An 18,307-nucleotide genomic window follows, 5' to 3' on the forward strand; every position below is an offset into this window, starting at 1 on the left:
TAGCCAGATGGCACATGAGAATAAGTGACTTCAGGTATCATGACTGTGTCATCTATGTAGGGGTCCTTGGTACCAACTTCCCAGTGAATTGGGTGAGTTACTTTATTTCACAGATTATAAAACGGGTTTGAGAGAAATATTGGGCTTTTTTTTTTTTTATAACAGGGTCTTGTGCTGTCACTGGGCCTAGAGTGCAGTGGCATGACGATAGCTTACTGCAGCCTCAACCTCCGAGGCTTAGGTGATCATTCCCCATCAGCCTCCGAGGAGGTGGGACTACAGGCGAGTAGCTAGGACTACAGGGGCAGGCCAACACATTCAGCTAATTTTAAGAAATATTTTAATAGAGAAGAGGTCTTGCTGTGTTGCCCAGGCTGGCGTTGAACTCCTGAGCCCAAGCTCAAGCCTTGGCCTTCTAAAGTTGTGGGATTACAGGCATGAGCCACTGCGCCCGGCAGCGGTTTTTTTTTTTTTTTTTTTTTTTACTGCTTTCCTGTAAATCTGATGTTTTCTGGAATTTAGGGTAAGTTCCTTATCAGACAGAGCAAAAGCACAGTACTGGGACCTTGTGTTCTGTCACGTGTTCTGCTGCTGCCGCCAGTGTGGACAGCCTGAGTCTGGCCCCCTTTCCTTTGGATGTGCTGTCCCTGCTGCCTGGATCCTTCCCGCGCTCTACTTCACCTAGGTGTGGTGTCCCTCCCTGGGCTTACTTACTGCATTGTTTTATGGTGTATATTTTTTCCTTTTTTTTTTTTTGAGACGGAGTCTCGCTCTGTCACCCAGGCTGGAGTGCAGTGGCGCAATCTCCGCTCACTGCAAGCTCTGCCTCCCAGGTTCACACCATTCTCCTGCCTCAGCCTCCGGAGTAGCTGGGACTACAGGTGCTCACCACCATGCCCGGCTAATTTTTTGTGTTTTTAGTAGAGACCGGGTTTCATCATGTTAGCCAGGATGGTCTCGAGCTCCTGACCTCGTGATCTGCCCACATTGGCCTCCCAAAGTGCTGGGATTACAGACCTGAGCCACCGCGCCTGGCCTTTTTTTTTTTTTTTTTTTTTTAGATTCAAGGAGTACATGTGCTTGTTTGTTGCATGGGTTTATTACTTACTGGTGGGGATTGGGCTTCTGGTGTATCCATTACCGAAAGAGTGAACGTTGTACCTGATAGGTGATTTTTCAACCCTTGCTCCTTCCCATCCTCCCGTCTTTTTGGAGTCTCCCGGGTCTTGTCTTGCCTTGTCTTGTCTTTTTTCTTTTCTATTTTGAGATGGAGTCTCCCCCTTGTCGCCCAGGCTGGAGTACAGTGGCACGATCTCAACCTCACTGTAACCCCCACCTCCCGGGTTCAAGTGATTATCCTGCCCAGCCTCCTGAGTAGCTGGGATTACATGCGCCTACCACCACGACCGACTAATTTTTTTTTTGTATTTTTAGTAGAGACCGGTTACACCATGTTGGTCAGGCTGGTCTCGAACTCCTGGCCTGAAGTGATCAACCCGCTTCGGCCTCCCAAAGTGCTGGGATTACAAGCCTGAGCCACCGCGCCTGGCCTAATTTTTTTATTTTTAGTAGAGATGGGGTTTCACCATGTTGGCCAGGCTGGTCTTGAACTCCTGACCTCGGGTGGTCCACCTGCCTCAGCCTCCTGAAGTGCTGGGATTACAGGCTTGAGCCACTGCACCTGGCCCTAGATTTCTCTAACATAGGCTGTGGAGGTGGAATTTTTATTTATTTTTTCTTTAAATCAATACTCCCCACTGAATGTAGGATTTTAGTTTTTAATTTTTTACTGCACCCCAGGGGTTGGGGCAGATACCAAAGTGACCCCCCTTCCTGCATTGTGAGGTTTAATTAATGCAATTAACATTTACGAAGTGCTCTGAAACAGCTCTGCTGCTGGTATCAGCCTGGAGGAAATGAGTGACATCAGTTCTCAGCATTACTGCTGGGTTGGGGCGAGTCCCTGAGCCTCCTCTGAGTCTAATTGGGGGTGCCACTTACCCCTCTGTCTGCCACATTGCATTTGAGTACATCTGACCTGGTTCAGTTGGGGCACAGGCACCCTGCTGCACTAATGAGGAAGGCCCCTCGGGGAGAAGCTTGTGGGTGGGCCCACCCAGCACTGCTGCCCACCCTGAATCACACACTGGACCCCAGCCTCTGGGAAAGGGTCAGAGTTCACCTCTCATCACAAGGTTAGGCAGCCACCTCCTGTGAAGGGAAATGCTCAGCTGGTATATCATGTCCCAGCCACGAAGCTCCCTTCATCCCTGGGATGGGTGATGCATTCATTGTTCATAACTTCTGTAATTCTTGTCTGTCTTGTCTCAGTTATGGCAATTCCAGGCACGTGCCCTGGATTGCCTGGGCATGAGATTTGGCACTGCCACTTCTCTGGGCGACTTAACTCATCTGAGTCTGTTGAAGGCAGGGGGATAATAAGACCTGCCCCAGGATGGGGTGGGGGTTAAAAGAGGTGGCAGACAGGCTGGGTGCAGTGGCTTACACCTGTAATCCCAGGCCAAGGCGAGTAGATCACCTGAGGTTAGGAGTTTGAGACCAGCCTGGCCAACATGGTGAAACCACGTCTCTTCTAAAAATACAAAAATCAGCCAGGCATGGTGGTGCAAGCCTGTAATCCCAGCTACTCGGGAGGCTGAGGCAGGAGAATCGCTTGAACCCGGGAGGTGGAGGTTGCAGTGAGCCGAGATCGCGCCACTGCACTCCAGCCCAGGTGACAGAGACTTGATCTTAAAAAAAGAAAAAAAAAAAATCCATGGTGGTAGACAGTGTTCAGCCTACAGTAAGTAGGGCCCTGGGAACTGTTAGCTACTTGATGTTACAGTGGCAGTGTGGGATGATGCAGTTCTAAATCCAGGATGTCTGCCGCTCTGGATAGGTCATATTAGATAAAGCAGTTGGCTTGTGATGGGGGCCATGTTATCTGGAAATGCCAGCCTTGAATCATGAAGTCAGTGAGATACATAGAAAAGAGGTGGGGGAGAGTTGTAGCCACCGGTACACACCTGATGCTAATTTAATTTCTCTTGTCCTGATTCTAAGAACATGTAGTTAAATTTGTATGTTATTTACTTTCCCTATATATTGATCAAGGAGGTAGTATGTCAGTCTCTGTCTCGGTTTCTCCATCTGCAAAACAGGAATAACAGTACTTACCACATTTAAAGGTTAAATGAGTTAAGATAAGTAAAGCCAAAACAGTGCCTGACACATAGTAAGCACTGAAAAAAAGATGACCTTATTGGGGGATTTTTATATATTTATATACGTGGGAAGAAAGGCCTAGGAGAGAAGCTTTTATTCCTGGATTTTGAGCTGTGGGTTTTGAGGTCTGAGAAAGGAAGCAGGAGGTGTAGGGAGTTGGGGAGGGCTTCCAGGCTGAGAGAACACAGCAGCACATGCCTCGAGGCTAGATTGTCTTGGCCTGCGTGTAGACTGAGGCGGGGTGGGGGAGGAACTGAGCTGGGCATCTTTAGTCATAGGTGCAGGTTCTGAAGTTGGTGTGCACTGTCTACACAGCTGTGGCTATAAGGCAATGAGGGTAGTTAATTTCACTACAAACGTAGGGTCGTGATAAAAACAGAAGGAATTTTAAATGAAATCACATTGAATTATGCAACGAGAAGAAAGCATATATAAGTGCTCAGCTTGCTCCTGGGGGACACCCAGGTAGCTAGTACCATTTATTGCGGGTTTTCTTCCTGGACTGTCTCTCCAGTACCCACAGGTCTTGTTCTAGGGGCTTGAGGCTTTTCCTGAATGTTGAGATATGGGTTTTGGAAGGTGTGCTGCCCACACGTTGGGTAGGCTGGTGGCCAGTTGGCACTGCTGAGGCCCTGGGGGAAGGCCCAGGGTGGTTAATCATTGTCAGCCTGGGTCTGTCTAGGAGGTGAGACTCCTGTCTGGCTTCTTGTTGACCCAGTTAGGGGCTGTCTGAGGAATGGGGTTCAATGTTGCCTGCGAAACCCAGCACACATTAGAACCCCAGGCCCTGGATGAAGGCGAAGGAGGTCACATCGTTCAGTCCAGGCCTCTGGTCTGCTACCAGCTCCTGGCCACAAACAAACCCTGTGTGTCCTCCCCCCAGAGCACTTTGGGGAGGTGGACCCTCCTGGAGACACCAGGTGCACCAGGTAGCCCCACCTCCCACTCTATGCCAGGCCCACTAGGTTACTTAGTTCACTGATTTGGCCTGAGGTGAAACGCTTGAAATTAATGATTATTCTGAACCGACACTCCAGCAGCTTTCCTGGGATTCTGGCCGCTTTGTCTCATAGGAACTGGCCATAGGTCAGCCAGCCTGTTCTTCCGGGTCAGGGCTTGGGAAAAAAGGGCTGAGAAGCAGCTGATTGGTCTGATTCAGGCATGTCCCTTGTCCTTGGTAGGGGAAATTCCTTAACAGGTGCTGATACACACCCTGGATCATGTGAAGCACAGAAAGCCTATGTACTATGTATCAGCGCACATGTTTATAATGTGAACAATGCTGCTTTAACATGCATATTAATCACCTAGGCATGACTTGTGTGTGTTAAAATGTCTTGTGAAAATCCTGCTTCAGGCCGGGTGCGGTGGCTCATGCCTGTAATCCCAGCACTTTGGTAGGCTGAGGTGGGCAGATCACGAGGACAAGAGATCGAGACCATCCTGGCCAACATGGTGAAACCCGTCTCTACTAAAAATACAAAAATCAGCTGGGCGTGGTGGCGCATGCCTGTAATCCCAGCTACTCAGGAGGCTGAGGCAGGAGAATCGCTTGAACCTGGGAGGCAGAGGTTGCGGTGAGCTGAGATCGTGCCATTGCATTCCAGCCTGGCGGAGGTCGCACCACTGCACTGCAGCCTGGCGACAGAGGGAGACTCCGTCTCAAAAAAAAAAAAAAAAATGAAAATCCTGCTTCAGGACATCTAGCTTAGTGGTGGGGATTTCTCCAGTCAGCTCCCACTTCCAACAGTTCTTCCAACCAGCTCTGAGTTGATGGTACTGTAGCCTGCGTGGCTCCTGGGCCACACAGGGAGTAGCAGCAGAGGTCCAGTTGCCCCATGCCATGGGCAGGTGCAGGGTCTGGAATTGGGAGCTCTCACCACAGATTGCACCTCTGCCTGGGGGCGCCACTGGGCTCATCAGACTGAGCTCACGGCGCCCCCTGGTGGGCTATGCCAGTGGCGCCAGTGCAGCTTGGAGCCCGCAATACAAGGTGTGGCTTCTAGAAGGTACCCTGGTTTGAGATGCTGAGGTGGGAGGATCCCTTGAGGCCAGGAGTTTGAGGCCAGCCTGGGCAACATAGCCAGACTCTGTCTCTACAAAAAATTAGCCACACCTGGTGGCACACACCTGTGGGCCCAGCTGGAGGATCACTGAAGCCCTGGGAGTTGAAGCCTACAGGGAGCCGTGATCACGCCACTGCCCTCCAGCCTGGGTGACCAAGTGAGACCCTGTCTCTAAGATAGATGGATGGATGGATGGATGGATGGATGGACAGATAGAAGATAAACTGCGAGGCTAGCACGGGTTGTCTGGCAGGGGCTGGTATGTCTCCACGATGGAGCCCAGAGGCAGGGAGGCCCGGTGCATATGGCAGCAGCTTATTGGGGAAGCTTTTCCCAGGCACGGTTCCAGGACACAAGGGTGTGGTGTGAGTGACCTGGAGCTGTTTGTGGCTCAGGGATGGGGGCCTGGAGGTCTCATTATGCCTAGGCTTTTATAATATTTTTGCCAACCAAAGGTGGAACAAAAAGCAAAGGCAAGTGACTTGGAAAACTCGGTTTCAGCTGGGATTTATGCCCTGAAGTTTTTTACTCGTTCTCTATCTAATCCTGGCCCTACCTCTTAGATGGGCTATATGACCTTGGAGAATAACCTAGTCTGGATGTCAGTTTTCTTTTTCTAGAAGGTGAGCTCCCCAGTCTCCCTAGGGGGAGATACAGGTTGTTGCATCCAACAAAATCTGTGTGCCCATAATGTTGCAGGCAATGGGCCAGCCCAGAGGTTATAGCCTGCCAACCCATCAGTATGGCCCTGGCCCTGTGTGTTAGCTGATTTACCTGACCAGGAGGGGCAGCAGTGGGGAGGCCAAGTCCCAGAGGTGAGGGTGAGGCTACAGTGGATCTGGGGAGTCCCCCTCCTGGTAACTGCCCCCAGGCTTTCTGCCTGTGCCTCCATCCTTCCCTCCTTGGGAACTTGGGACTCTGAGCCCCAGCTGGTGAGGGAGGAGGGGAGTGAGCGACAGGCCAGCAGACCAATGGGCCCTGGAGGATGGGGTGAGGCGGGGCTTGTGCTGCCATGGAGAGGAGAGAAGCGGTTCTGTGGGGGAGGAGGGGGTGGGTGGGAAGAGGACCTGGAGATTGAGGGGAAGGGAGAGAGCAAACAAAGGGGTCAGGAGGGAAAATAATGCACTGGCTTCCTGAGCCCCTGCAGAGGCTGAGCAGGGAGAGGGGGCCAGGGCCAGAGGGGACAGAGGCTGGCGGCAGACGGGCCGGGACAGGCAGGTCCTAAATGGCATTGTTTGAAGGGGCCGGCTAATTGCACAGAGCAGTCTGAGCCTGAGACCCCAGCCCTGGCCTCCCCACTCTGTCCTGGGTGCTGGCGTCTGAGCCTTCGGGACAGCCTGTCCACATGGAACCAAGTCCTGAGCCTCCAAGCTTGGTGAGGGGGAGGCTATGGGGGGCAGCCTGGGTGGGGTACTTGGGCAAGAGCATCACCCCAAGAATGCATCCTGGGGCCTTGGCCTGAGAACACAGAGCCCATGGCGGGGGAACACTGTCCCTCTCGTGTCCCTGCTTCCCTTTCACCCCACCCATTCTGGCTTCTCCCACAGGAAAGCATGAAGGGAGACACCAGGCATCTCAATGGAGAGGAGGACGCCGGCGGGAGGGAAGACTCGATCCTCGTCAACGGGGCCTGCAGCGACCAGTCCTCCGACTCGCCCCCAATCCTGGAGGCTATCCGCACCCCGGAGATCAGAGGTGGCTGGGCAGTGGGGACTGGGGTGGTGTCAGGCGCTGACACAGTGAGCGGTCACTGCAGACAACTGGAGGCTTTGGGGAGAGTCTCTGACAACCTCCACCACAATTCCCCGGGAGGGAAGAGAGCTCTAGCAAGGAGGGATGCAGGGTCGAGCCCTTCACGCCTGCCTGCAGCCCTTGGCCTCCCCTTTGGGACTCTCATCTCAGCTGGGACTCTGAGCGTGACACAAGGGTGATGGTTCCCTGTCCTCTGCCAGTCATGACAGGGGTGGTCTCAGCATGGGCCCTCGGAGAGCCCTTCTGCAGTGGGACCCTCTCCCCACTCAGAGCTGGGCTGGGGTTGGGAGGGGGAGGTCTGGAGTGTGCTTCCTTTCCACCCTGCCCTGAGCAGCTCCAGCCAGCTCACTTGGGATCCCGCCCCAGCTGGGTTGGAAAGCCCTGCATTGTCCTCTCAGCTGTGCCATCCCATGGAACTTCCTGCGAGCGTGAAAGGGTTCTATTTCTGCATTGTTCCCCACAATAGCCACACTCTACATGGGAGCACTTGAGAAGCGGCTGACACAGCAGGCAGTGAATTGTTCCTGGAAATGTAGTTAGTGGTCCCTGGATGGGCAGCACCCTGCTGGAAGGAATCGGAGGGCTCCCCTTGGTAACTTCAGTGTTGTTTTGGGTCCTGTCACGTGCCTGGCCCAGGGCTCTGTTGTCTTAGGAATAAAATCAGTGGAGAAGATGAGCGATACTGAGGGACTGAGAGCAAATCCCTGTGGCTGACAATAGCATAGGGGAGATCCCAGGCCACGCCACGGAGAAAAGCCCCTATTAGCAAGGCTGTTCCCCAGGCTGGTGCCTGCCCCCACAAAACAGACTCCTGGCTGTTTCCTCTACAGGCCGAAGATCGAGCTCGCGACTCTCCAAGAGGGAGGTGTCCAGTCTGCTAAGCTACACGCAGGTATGGTCTCTGCTCTCCCTTTTTCAGGGCTCAGGGACTTTGTCTTTGGCTTTCATCACGTGGGCTACCTGAGGCCCATAAAAACTGGCATCTGCAAATGTATGGAGGGTTGCCGAGCTAGATGCTTTCTGCATATATTTGGCATTATTTTTTCAATCTGGACGATCAGTTACATTGCTAAATCTCTAATATGGTAGTCCCCTCTTATCTGTCATTTTGCTTTCCACGATTTCAGTTGCTTGCAGTCAACTGCCGTCTGAAAGTATTAAATGGAAAATATTAAATGGTAAATCCCAGAAATAAACAATTTATACATTTTAAATTTGAGTGCCATTCTGGTAGCATGATGGAATCTTGCACTGTCCTGCTCCGTCCTGCCTAGGATCAGTCCTGTCTTTGTCCAACATCTCTATGCTTAGGTGCTACCTGCCTGTTAGTCACTTGTAGCCGTCTCCGTGATCAGATCAGTTGCAGTATCACAGTGGTTGTGTTCAAGTAGTGCTTGTTTTACTGAATAACGGCTCCAAAGTGCAGGAGTGATGACGCTGGCAATTCAGTTATGCCAAAGAGAAGCCATGAAGTGTTTCCTTTAAGTGAAAAAGTGAAAGTTCTCAAAAAGGAAAGAAGAAATCATATGCTGAAGTTGTTAGATCTGTGGTAAGAACAAATCTTCCAGCCGTGAAATCATGAAGAAGGGAAAATAAATGCATGCTAGTTTTACTGTTGCACCTCAAACTGCAAAAGTTATGGCCATGTTGTGTGATAAGTGTGTAGTTAAGATGGGAAAGGCATTAAATTTGTAGGTGGAAGACATGAACAGAAATATGTTCTGATTGACAGCAGTGCTTTGCGCCAGGGAGCATTGAGCCTATAGCAAGGGATCCCCTGACACCAAACCATTTACTTCAAGTAAGGGATGGTTACATAGATTCAAGAATAGGTTTCTACTGAAAACTATAAAAATGACTGGAGAGGCTGCATTTGCCAATGAAAAACCTGCTGCTACATTTTCAGAAGAGTTGAAGTTGATTGAGAAAGGAAACAATCCAAAACTAAGACTGCAGTGAAACCAGACTCCTCCAGAAGATGATGTCTAATAGAACCTACATTCATAAAAGTGCAAAGGAGGAAGACACTAGGTCATAAACCATGGAAGGACAGATTAACCCTGAATAGAGTACAAGAAGATATTTTGAGAGAGAAACCACATTCATATGGCTTTTATTAACAGTATATTGTAATTGCTCTATTTTATTATTAGTTCTTAATCTGTGCCTAATTTATAAATTAAACTTTATCATAGGTATGTAGATATAGACAAAAACAGCACATATAGGGTTCCATCTTCCAAGGTGTCAGGCAGCCATGGGGGGTCTTGCATGTATCCCCCCTGGATAAGGGGAGACTACTGTATAGCAAACTGTCTTTTCATTCCTGGAATGAGTCCAACTTGGTTATGGTGCATTTTGAAGTTGATTTTATTCATGTATTCATGAATGAAATGGGTATTTTTTTTTATTCATTTATTTTTGAGACGAAGTCTGTTGCCCAGGCTGGAGTGCAATGGCATGATCTCTGCTCACTGCAACTTACTGCCTCCCAGGCCCAAGCGATTCCCCTGCCTCAGGCTCCCGAGTAGCTGGGACTACAGGCAATGGACCACCATACCCAGCCAATTTTTTTGTATTTTTAGTAGAGATGGGGTTTCACCATGTTGGCCAGGCTGGTCTCGAACTCCTGGCCTCAAGTGAGCCACCTGTCCTGGCCTCCCAAAGTGCTGGGATTACAAGTGTGAGCCACCATACCTGGCCCATTTTATTTCTTTAAATATATCTATGGTTTTGATGTTAGGATTATGTGGGCTCAAGGAATTTTTTTTACAAGCTGGAAGAAACTTGTCTAAGCTTATTTTAATGAATTTCAAACAATTATATCTTCTAAGACTTGCTACATTATCAAGCTTTCTACTTCATTTACTTTTCCAAGGTTGGATCTTTCCCATCTTGTTTTGTGTTCCTTCCTTTACTGACACTGTCTGTTTCCTAATTATTCTTAGTAGAGTTTGTCAATTGGGTTGGTTTTGCTCAGAGCCAGTATCAGTCATAAAAGTCCTGGGCAATGAAAACTCACCCTCAGCTTCCATTCTCTTGGTGGCGGCCAACCTACTTAGGGGACTCAGAAGGTGGGGAACCTAAGCCCTGGGAGGAATTAGGGCAGCTGCAGGATCAGAGGCTCAGCACTGCTGTTTTGTTTCTGGTAGCTAGTTACCAGAAACAGTAATGAAATCTCTTGCCCACACGTTTCTTTTTGTTTGTTTGTTTTGTTTTGAGACAGAGTCTCCAGTCTGTCGCCCAGGCTGGAGTGCAATGGCACGATCTCGGCTCACTGCAACCTCCGCCTCCCAGGTTCAAGTAATTTTCCTGCCTCAGCCTCCCAAGTAGCTGGGCTTACAGGCATGCACCACCATGCCCAGCTAACTTTTGTATTTGTATTTGTATTTTTTTTTTTTTTTTTGAGATGGAGTCTTACTCTTGTTCCCCAAGCTAGAGTGCGGTGGCGCGATCTCGGCTCGCTGTAACCTCCACCTCCCAGGTTTAAGCGGTACTCCTGCCTCAGCCTCCTGAGTATGAGTAGCTGGAATTACAGGCACATGCCACCATGCCCTGCTAATTTTTGTATTTTTAGTAGAGACAGGGTTTCGCCATATTGGCCAGGCTGGTCTTGAACTCCTGACCTCAGGTGATCCACCCGCGTCGGCCTCCCAAAGTGTTGGGATTAGACGGCTGGCCTAATTTTTGTATTCTTAGTAGAGATGGGGTTTCACCATCTTGGCCAGGCTGGTCTGGTGACCTCAGGTGACCTCAGTCTGCCCCAGACTCCCAAAGTGTTGGGATTACAGGTATGAGCCACCACACCCTGCATATTATTTGATTCTTGATGTAACCCTGTTGTGCTATGAGGGAAGTACTGTTATTCCAATTTTAAAATGAGGGAAATGGACTCAAAGCCACACAGTTGGTGAGTGAAGGCAAGTGCTTAACACTCCAGCCAGACCTAGCTGCTCGCTGCTTCAGCTTTTGTGTTTGGCTCATGCTGGGTTTTGGTGTGAGGTGTGAGGCCTGCACGAGGAAGCCCTGATGACATGGTGCAGGTTTCATGCCATTGCTTCCGGGGCATCTGTCGTGGTTGGTCTGTGTCTGCACCCATATGCAGTGTGTTGTGATGAGTGACCCGGTCTCCCTGCCAGGCACAGGCGATCAGTCTTTCATATTGCAGGTGCCTTGTTTCTTTGACTTGCTGATACCCTGGGGTCTTCATCATGTTCATCATGTTTCCTTATAAAGGACTTGACAGGCGATGGCGACGGGGAAGATGGGGATGGCTCTGACACCCCAGTGATGCCAAAGCTCTTCCGGGAAACCAGGACTCGTTCAGAAAGCCCAGCTGTAAGTAGCCACACCTCGAGCCAAAGCACTTGTGGCCACCACTCTACATAGCATACATAGCATGCTACATACATAGCATAGCTCCTTAGGGGAGCTTTTAAGAGAGAAAGTGATGAAAAAATGTTTTGAAACTAGAAAATATAAGCAAGGCTCTTGGACTATTGTTGGAGGGTTTTCTTTTTTCTTTTTTGTTTTTTCTGAGACGGAGTCTCACTGTGTTGCCCAGGCTGGCGTGCAATGGCGTGATCTTAGCTCACTGCAACAACCTCTGCCTCCTTGGTCCAAGTGATTCTCCTGCCTCAGCCTCCCAAGTAGCTGGGACTACACGCACCTACCACCACACCCGGCCAGTTTTTGTATTTTTAGTAGAGATGAAGTTTTACCATGTTGGCCAGGCTGGTCTCGAACTCTTGACCTCAGGTGATCCACCCACCTTGGCCTCCTAAAGTGCTGGGATTTCAGGTGTGAGCCACTGCGCCCGGCTGGAAGGTTTTCTGTATGTGCCATTTCTTTCAGGTGGTTTTTAAGTTCTTTCTTGTAACACTCTTGGAGGTGCCTAAGGGTGATAGAGTTTGCAGGGTGGATGGCTCAGCTGCTAATGACCTAGGGAGTCCACCATTTCTGTAGGTGGATTTTGTGCCTCAGAGTTTTGAGGTATGGCAATGGGAAGGCAGTTATTGCTTATGGTCACCCAGCCCTTTAGAGACCAGACTGACAGTTACTCTCCCAGGTGTGGGTTACAGTCTTCCCTTCCCAGGATATGGTCTGTATCATCCCCTTTGTGGAGATGAGAGAAGATTCCAGCAACTTAACTGAGGTTAAACATCAACTCTTCTATGCATAATTTGGACACAGGTTCTGCAACAACCAAATTCATGCCATTTTTGACAATGAACGTAGAGCCTAAGGAATTCTATTCCATCTTGATGATCTGGTGCCTTCCTGAACCCAGTAATTGGCCTTATGCTTCTTTGACATAAAAGTTTGTTTTAGAGTGAACACGAATTTTTCTTTCTTTCTTTCTTTGTTTTTTTTTTTTCTTTTTTTTTTTGAGATGCAGTCTCACTGTGTTGCCCAGGCTGGAGTGCAGTGACGTGATCTCAGCACACTGCAACCTCTGCCTCCCTGGTCCAAGTGATTCTCCTGCCTCAGCCTCCTGAGTAGCTGTGACTACAGGCACCCACCACCATGCCTGGCTAATTTTTGCATTTTTAGTAGAGATGGGGTTTCACCATTTTATCCAGGATGATCCTGAATTTCTGATTGCAAGTGATCTGCCCGCCTTGGCCTCCCAAAGTGCTGGGATTACAGGCATGAGCGAGCCACTGCGCTTGGCCAGATTTTTATTTTTCAATCCCAATTGGCAGGTGCCATTTCAGCTGGCCATGTCTGTCTGCTGTGACAGGCAGAGCAGGACCTGCTGGGAATTGTCGGGCATCCTAGCTGGCCACCCTACCACCTCTATTCCAAGAACTGGGGAATTCTGGCTGGACTCAGTCCAGAGTCCCACCTCATCACCTGTTCACTTCCAGTTGTCCTGAAGCTGGCTACCAGGTCTCCTTGGCCACCTGAAGGCCTAATCCTTCTGGCCCCGCCAGACCCCAGGCCTCCAGTCACCTAAGGCCCAGTGAGTGTCCTCTCTTGCTTCCAGGTCCGAACTCGAAATAACAACAGTGTCTCCAGCCGGGAGAGGCACAGGCCTTCCCCACGTTCCACCCGAGGCCGGCAGGGCCGCAACCATGTGGACGAGTCCCCCGTGGAGTTCCCGGCTACCAGGGTTGGTTCCCCAGATGCCCAGACCCCTGCCCGCAGTCTCTAACTGGGAGATATGCCTCACTCACTGCACTACTGGTTGTGGCTGGTGGATAATCTGTGTCCTTTTTTTCACACTGCTTTTCAGGTTCTTGCTTTTTCTTTTCTCTCCTGGGTAAGCTTCCCGTAAGCCTGTTGGCTTCTCTCCTGGTCTGATCTCAGATGACACTCTGTTGGGAATGGAAGCTTTCCCTGTTGACTTGGTTCTTGCTCTAACTTGGAAACAAGGTAGAAAACACTGACTTCCAGAACTGTCTTCTCCCTCATGTCTTCTTCACCTGTCTTGAGGCAACCCTAGCGGGTATGGCAACATTTCACTCTCTGAGAGTCCCTCGTCATTACCCATCATTTGTGCCTTTGTCATCTTTCTGTCTCTGGGACAGTTACAATGACTTTCTCCCACCTCTTAAGGGATACGTATTCCTGGAAAAGTTTCTTCAGCGGTCTCTGTTCTCTTTAACTTCAGTCCTTCCTCTTTCTTTTTGCCTAGGAGCCATATGGGGGTGCCGTTGGTCTCTGGTCACCGACATCCTTTGCTCTGGCCCAAACTATGTGTCCTTCTGTCCACAGTCCCTGAGACGGCGGGCAACAGCATCGGCGGGAACGCCATGGCCGTCCCCTCCCAGCTCTTACCTTACCATCGACCTCACAGACGACACAGAGGACACACATGGGACGCCCCAGAGCAGCAGTACCCCCTACGCCCGCCTAGCCCAGGACAGCCAGCAGGGGGGCATGGAGTCCCCGCAGGTGGAGGCAGACAGTGGAGATGGAGACAGTTCAGAGTATCAGGTATGGCCGAGAGGGGCTCCTGCCCAGGGTGACTGAGGACCCTGAACACGGGGAAAAACCAGTTACCTGCTACTGTTGGTAACAGAGCGACAACGGTTGTTAGAAGTTTCGTAATTGTAATAATTGACATGTTTGAATTCTAAGTATCTTCCATATGCACCACGGACCTTTCTTTACCTTAATCCTCTCCCAGACATAAGTCAAATGCCAGTATTTACCACGTGAATACTGTGATTTTTCTCAACATGACATTTATGTAAGGACTGCAACTGCGTACATTATACATTTCCTGTACGCCCGTGTGAAGAGACCACCAAACAGGCTTTGTGTGAGCAATAAAGCTGTTTATTTCACCTGAGTGCAGGTGGGCTGAGTCCAAAAGAGAGTCAGCGAAGGGAGATAGGGGTGGGGCCATTTTCTAAGATTTGGGTAGGTAAAGGAAAATTATAGTCAAAGGGGGTTTGTTCTCTGGCGGGCAGGAGTGGGGGTCTCAAGGTGCTCCGTGGGGGAGCTTTTTGAGCCACGAGGAGCCAGGAAAAGGGATTTCACAAGGTAATGTCATCACTTAAGGCAAGGACCGGCCATTTATACTTCTTTTATGGTGGAATGTCATCCGGTAAGGCGGGGCAGGGCATATTCACTTCTTTTGTGATTCTTCAGTTACTTCAGGCCATCTGGGCTTAAACGTGCAAGTCACAGGGGATGCGTGCAAGTCACAGGGGATGCGATGGCTTGGCTTGGGCTCAGAGGCCTGACAATACATATTGTGATTCTGTTCATCAGAGTGTACATACTGTATATATTGTACGTATTATACCTTTGTAGACTTGCTTTTTTTCTTCTATTAAGAGCTAGAGTTGCCTGAGGTTCATGTCTGGATAATAAATCCAGTGGTCTGGGTCATAGCTTAATTAACTGATTCAGGTTGTTTATGCTTTTATTCAAGCATTGTTGCACGAAGACTCCTTACACATGTATGTATTTATGTGTTGTTAGGATCCCTTTTTTCTACGTCCATTATTACATTTTACTTTGTATAGAAGGGATCTCACTATGGTGCCCAGGCTAGTCTCAAACTCCTGGCCTCAAGCGATCCTCCTATCTCAGCCTCCTGAGTAGCTAGGACTACAGGCGTGCACCACCAAGCCCAGCTACTTTATAAATTCTTTTGTGGAAATGGAGTCTTGCTATGTTGCCCGGGCTGGTATCCAACTCCTGGCCTCAAGCGATCCCCCCGCCTCGGTCTCCCAAAGTACTGAGAATTACAGGCATGAACCACGGTGTCTGGCTACATCTTGCATTTTGTGGCAAGCTTTTTGTTGCCCTCAGGGACAGTGGAGTGGACAGGACTTGGCCCAGGATGGCCTCTCCTCACTGGGATTTCTTCATGTGGGTTTTCTTCCAGGATGGGAAGGAGTTTGGAATAGGGGACCTCGTGTGGGGAAAGATCAAGGGCTTCTCCTGGTGGCCCGCCATGGTGGTGTCTTGGAAGGCCACCTCCAAGCGACAGGCTATGTCTGGCATGCGGTGGGTCCAGTGGTTTGGCGATGGCAAGTTCTCCGAGGTGAGTCCGGGGAAGGGCAAGGGGTTCTGCAGGCCTGAGGCTGTGCCTGCCTGCCTTCCTTTGAAGACAAAGGCCTGGGATTGTATTCTGCAGATGTGTGAGCCTATGCCTTCACACTGTCTGGGAGGAAGGACAAAACTTCCTGTGTTAACCAGCTACAGCAGATTGCACTCACACAGGGGACAAAAGTGCTAGAAAGTTCTGGATCCATGGGCAGTTGGATTTTATGTTATTTCTTAGATTTATCTTTTGGGGGCAGAATCATCAGTGTGGACTCTGAGGGGCCAGGAGTGGCCACGTGAGCAGGTACCCAAAAGTGTTCAGTGGAGAAGCCTGGAAGAGACCGGAAGCATGGCCGTGGCCTCTTGTCATTTAGCCCTGGGGAGAGAAAGGCATGGAGTTGGGTTTAGGGTCACCTGGTATCAGTTGTGAAAAGGGTTTTTAGTAGAATTGGGTATTTCAGAGTCTCTTGATGATTGATTCTAGCCTTTTAAAATCTTTCTTGGTAATGACATTTAGCTGGGGAAGAGCCGTGTTGGGCATAACTAGGCTGTTTTGATTCTTACACTCTTTCAACAAAGATTTTTTTGGGGGCAGTGAGAATGGAGTCTCACTCTGTTGCCCAGACTGGAGTGCAGTGGTGCGATCTTGGCTCACTGCAACCTCCGCCTCCCAGGTTCAAACAATTCTCCTGCCTCAGCCTCCTGAGTGGCTGGGGTTACAGGCACCTGCCACCACACCCTGCTAATATTTGCATTTTTAGTACAGACTGGGTTTCACCATGTTGGCCAGGCTGGTCTCCAACTCCTGACCTCAGATGATCCACCCGCCTCGGCCTCCCAGTGCTGGGATTACAGGCGGGAGCCACCACGCCTGGCCTCAACAAAGATTTTAATCAGACAGACCTATCCTGTGATGGTCTCTTAGAAGTAAATGTTAGTCCTACCCTCAGAGCCCTGAGAGAGGCTAAGTTAGGTGCCTAAGGTCATTGGGCAAGTTGCAGCAGAAGCAAGCCAGGCAGGATTGAAGGAAGGGCTGTACATTCCTGGGATTCAGCTCAAGCAGAGATTCTGTTTTTCCCAGGAATTGAGCTACCATGGGGCCATTTGCCATGAGCTAATTGAAGTTTCCCAAGGGCTACAATAATATATTGGGTGTGGAGTCTCCTTTGTAGGAGAGCCCCTGCATGCAGTTGCCTGCTGTGACCAGCAGAGGGAGGACAAGTCCTGGGCCCATGCTGGCAGTGAGGCGGCTGCTTCCAGGGATGGGACAGCAGTAACTTCCTGTCAAGTGAAGGAAGATGGATTGTTTGCAATTGCTTTGCCCCATTGAGACATAAAATGCACTTTGCAAGACAGAGTCTGAGGCTAATACAATGCAGTGTGGGGCTGTCAGCATTAGGGGATGAGATGACAATATGGGACCTGGGTCTGGCCTGGGCAAGTGCCTGCTCAGCATGTGTACGCTGTTTGGGTTGTATTGGAGCCATTGGGCGCTGGAACCAGCACTTGTGTTGGAGCGGTTTTTTCCCCCCTACCAGAGCCACAGTATTTTCTCCCCAGTGGTGGTCACACCCCCATATAGGAAATCAGGCATTCCGTGATAAAATGGAGGTTTGCATGAGTGTGAGCACTCTTTATGGAGACTAGAACATTCCCTGTGTCTTTCAGTTCCTTTTTTTTTTTTAAGAGATGAGGTCCTCACTGTCACCCAGGCTGGAGTGCAGTGGCACTGTCTTGGCTCACTGCAGCCTCAATCACCTGGGCTCAAGCAATCCTTCTGCCTTAACAGAGCAGCTGAGACTGCAGGTGCACACCACTGTGTTTGGCTCTTAAAAGTTTTTGTAGAGATGGGGTCTTGCTGTGTTGTCCAGGCTAGTCGAACTCCTGGGCTCAAGCGATCCTCTCAACTCCCACTCCCAAAGTGCTGGGAATATAGGCCTCAGCCACTACGTCTGGCCTTTCAGTTCTGATTAGCATCCCTGAACGGCCATTTTCTCTCTCACTGGCAACTCAGTCAGTTCATGCTTGGTCCGGGGACTTGGTACATCAGGAGACTTGTGGAATATGGATTAAATCACAAGAACTAAAGTTAAATAATCACAACAAGTGAAAGGTGCTGTGTCGAGCACTGTTTTCTAAACACATTCATTAGGTGAACTCATTTTAATAAAAGGGTAAAGAGTAAACAATTATCATGCTTAGGAAAGAAGGAATATGTGCAAACCCTCAATGCTGGAGCAGCCACAGAGAATATTAGGACTGAGCCTCAGGGGTCCACACCAGGGACACCTGCTTGGAAAATGTATACAAACACAGGGTTCGCCTAATTGCCTTCATTCAGAGTATCCTCCTTTTCCACAGTGGAAGTGTCGTAACTAACAAGGTTCTGGATATCTGTGTGTTGAGACTCTGCCATTTCTATTTTTCTGCTTTTTTCTTTCCTTCCTTTCAAATAGATGTCTGTGGACTTTATCCCCAGGAATGGTCTCTTGGTTAAAGTGTGTGAAAATCTTCTGCATCTGATGGACAACATTGTGATAGACATGGCACCTGGGACACACCTGTAGGTGGATGTTGATGATGTCTTTCTCTTTTAGGTCTCTGCAGACAAACTGGTGGCACTGGGGCTGTTCAGCCAGCACTTTAATTTGGCCACCTTCAATAAGCTCGTCTCCTATCGAAAAGCCATGTACCATGCTCTGGAGGTAACATGGGATGAGGGAATGAGGGCTAAGCCCTGAGAGCAGGGATGAAGC

The 18,307-nt window shown here is 49.7% G+C and overlaps 1 protein-coding gene across 8 annotated transcripts in view; it reads left to right on the top strand.

The window, feature by feature from the left end:
- Positions 1–18,307, top strand: part of DNMT3B (DNA methyltransferase 3 beta) — a 46,974-nt gene that overhangs the window by 11,115 nt on the left and 17,552 nt on the right. For 4 of the 8 annotated variants that reach the window (XM_008967485.5, XM_063601085.1, XM_063601084.1 and 1 more), the window contains exons 2-8: positions 6,839–6,986; positions 7,874–7,935; positions 11,280–11,381; positions 13,033–13,158; positions 13,764–13,985; positions 15,391–15,549; positions 18,149–18,256. In XM_008967485.5, the coding sequence (XP_008965733.1) occupies positions 6,845–6,986; positions 7,874–7,935; positions 11,280–11,381; positions 13,033–13,158; positions 13,764–13,985; positions 15,391–15,549; positions 18,149–18,256 (921 nt within the window). In that variant the 5' untranslated portion in view covers positions 6,839–6,844. Of the gene's footprint in view, positions 1–6,372; positions 6,667–6,838; positions 6,987–7,873; positions 7,936–11,279; positions 11,382–13,032; positions 13,159–13,763; positions 13,986–15,390; positions 15,550–18,148; positions 18,257–18,307 lie in introns of those variants that run through there. The other 4 variants (XM_063601083.1, XM_063601086.1, XM_008967484.6 and 1 more) reach the window with 2 other exon arrangements.

Source organism: Pan paniscus, chromosome 21 (genome assembly GCF_029289425.2).
Source record: "Pan paniscus chromosome 21, NHGRI_mPanPan1-v2.0_pri, whole genome shotgun sequence".
In the NCBI taxonomy this organism is placed as follows: domain Eukaryota; kingdom Metazoa; phylum Chordata; class Mammalia; order Primates; family Hominidae; genus Pan; species Pan paniscus.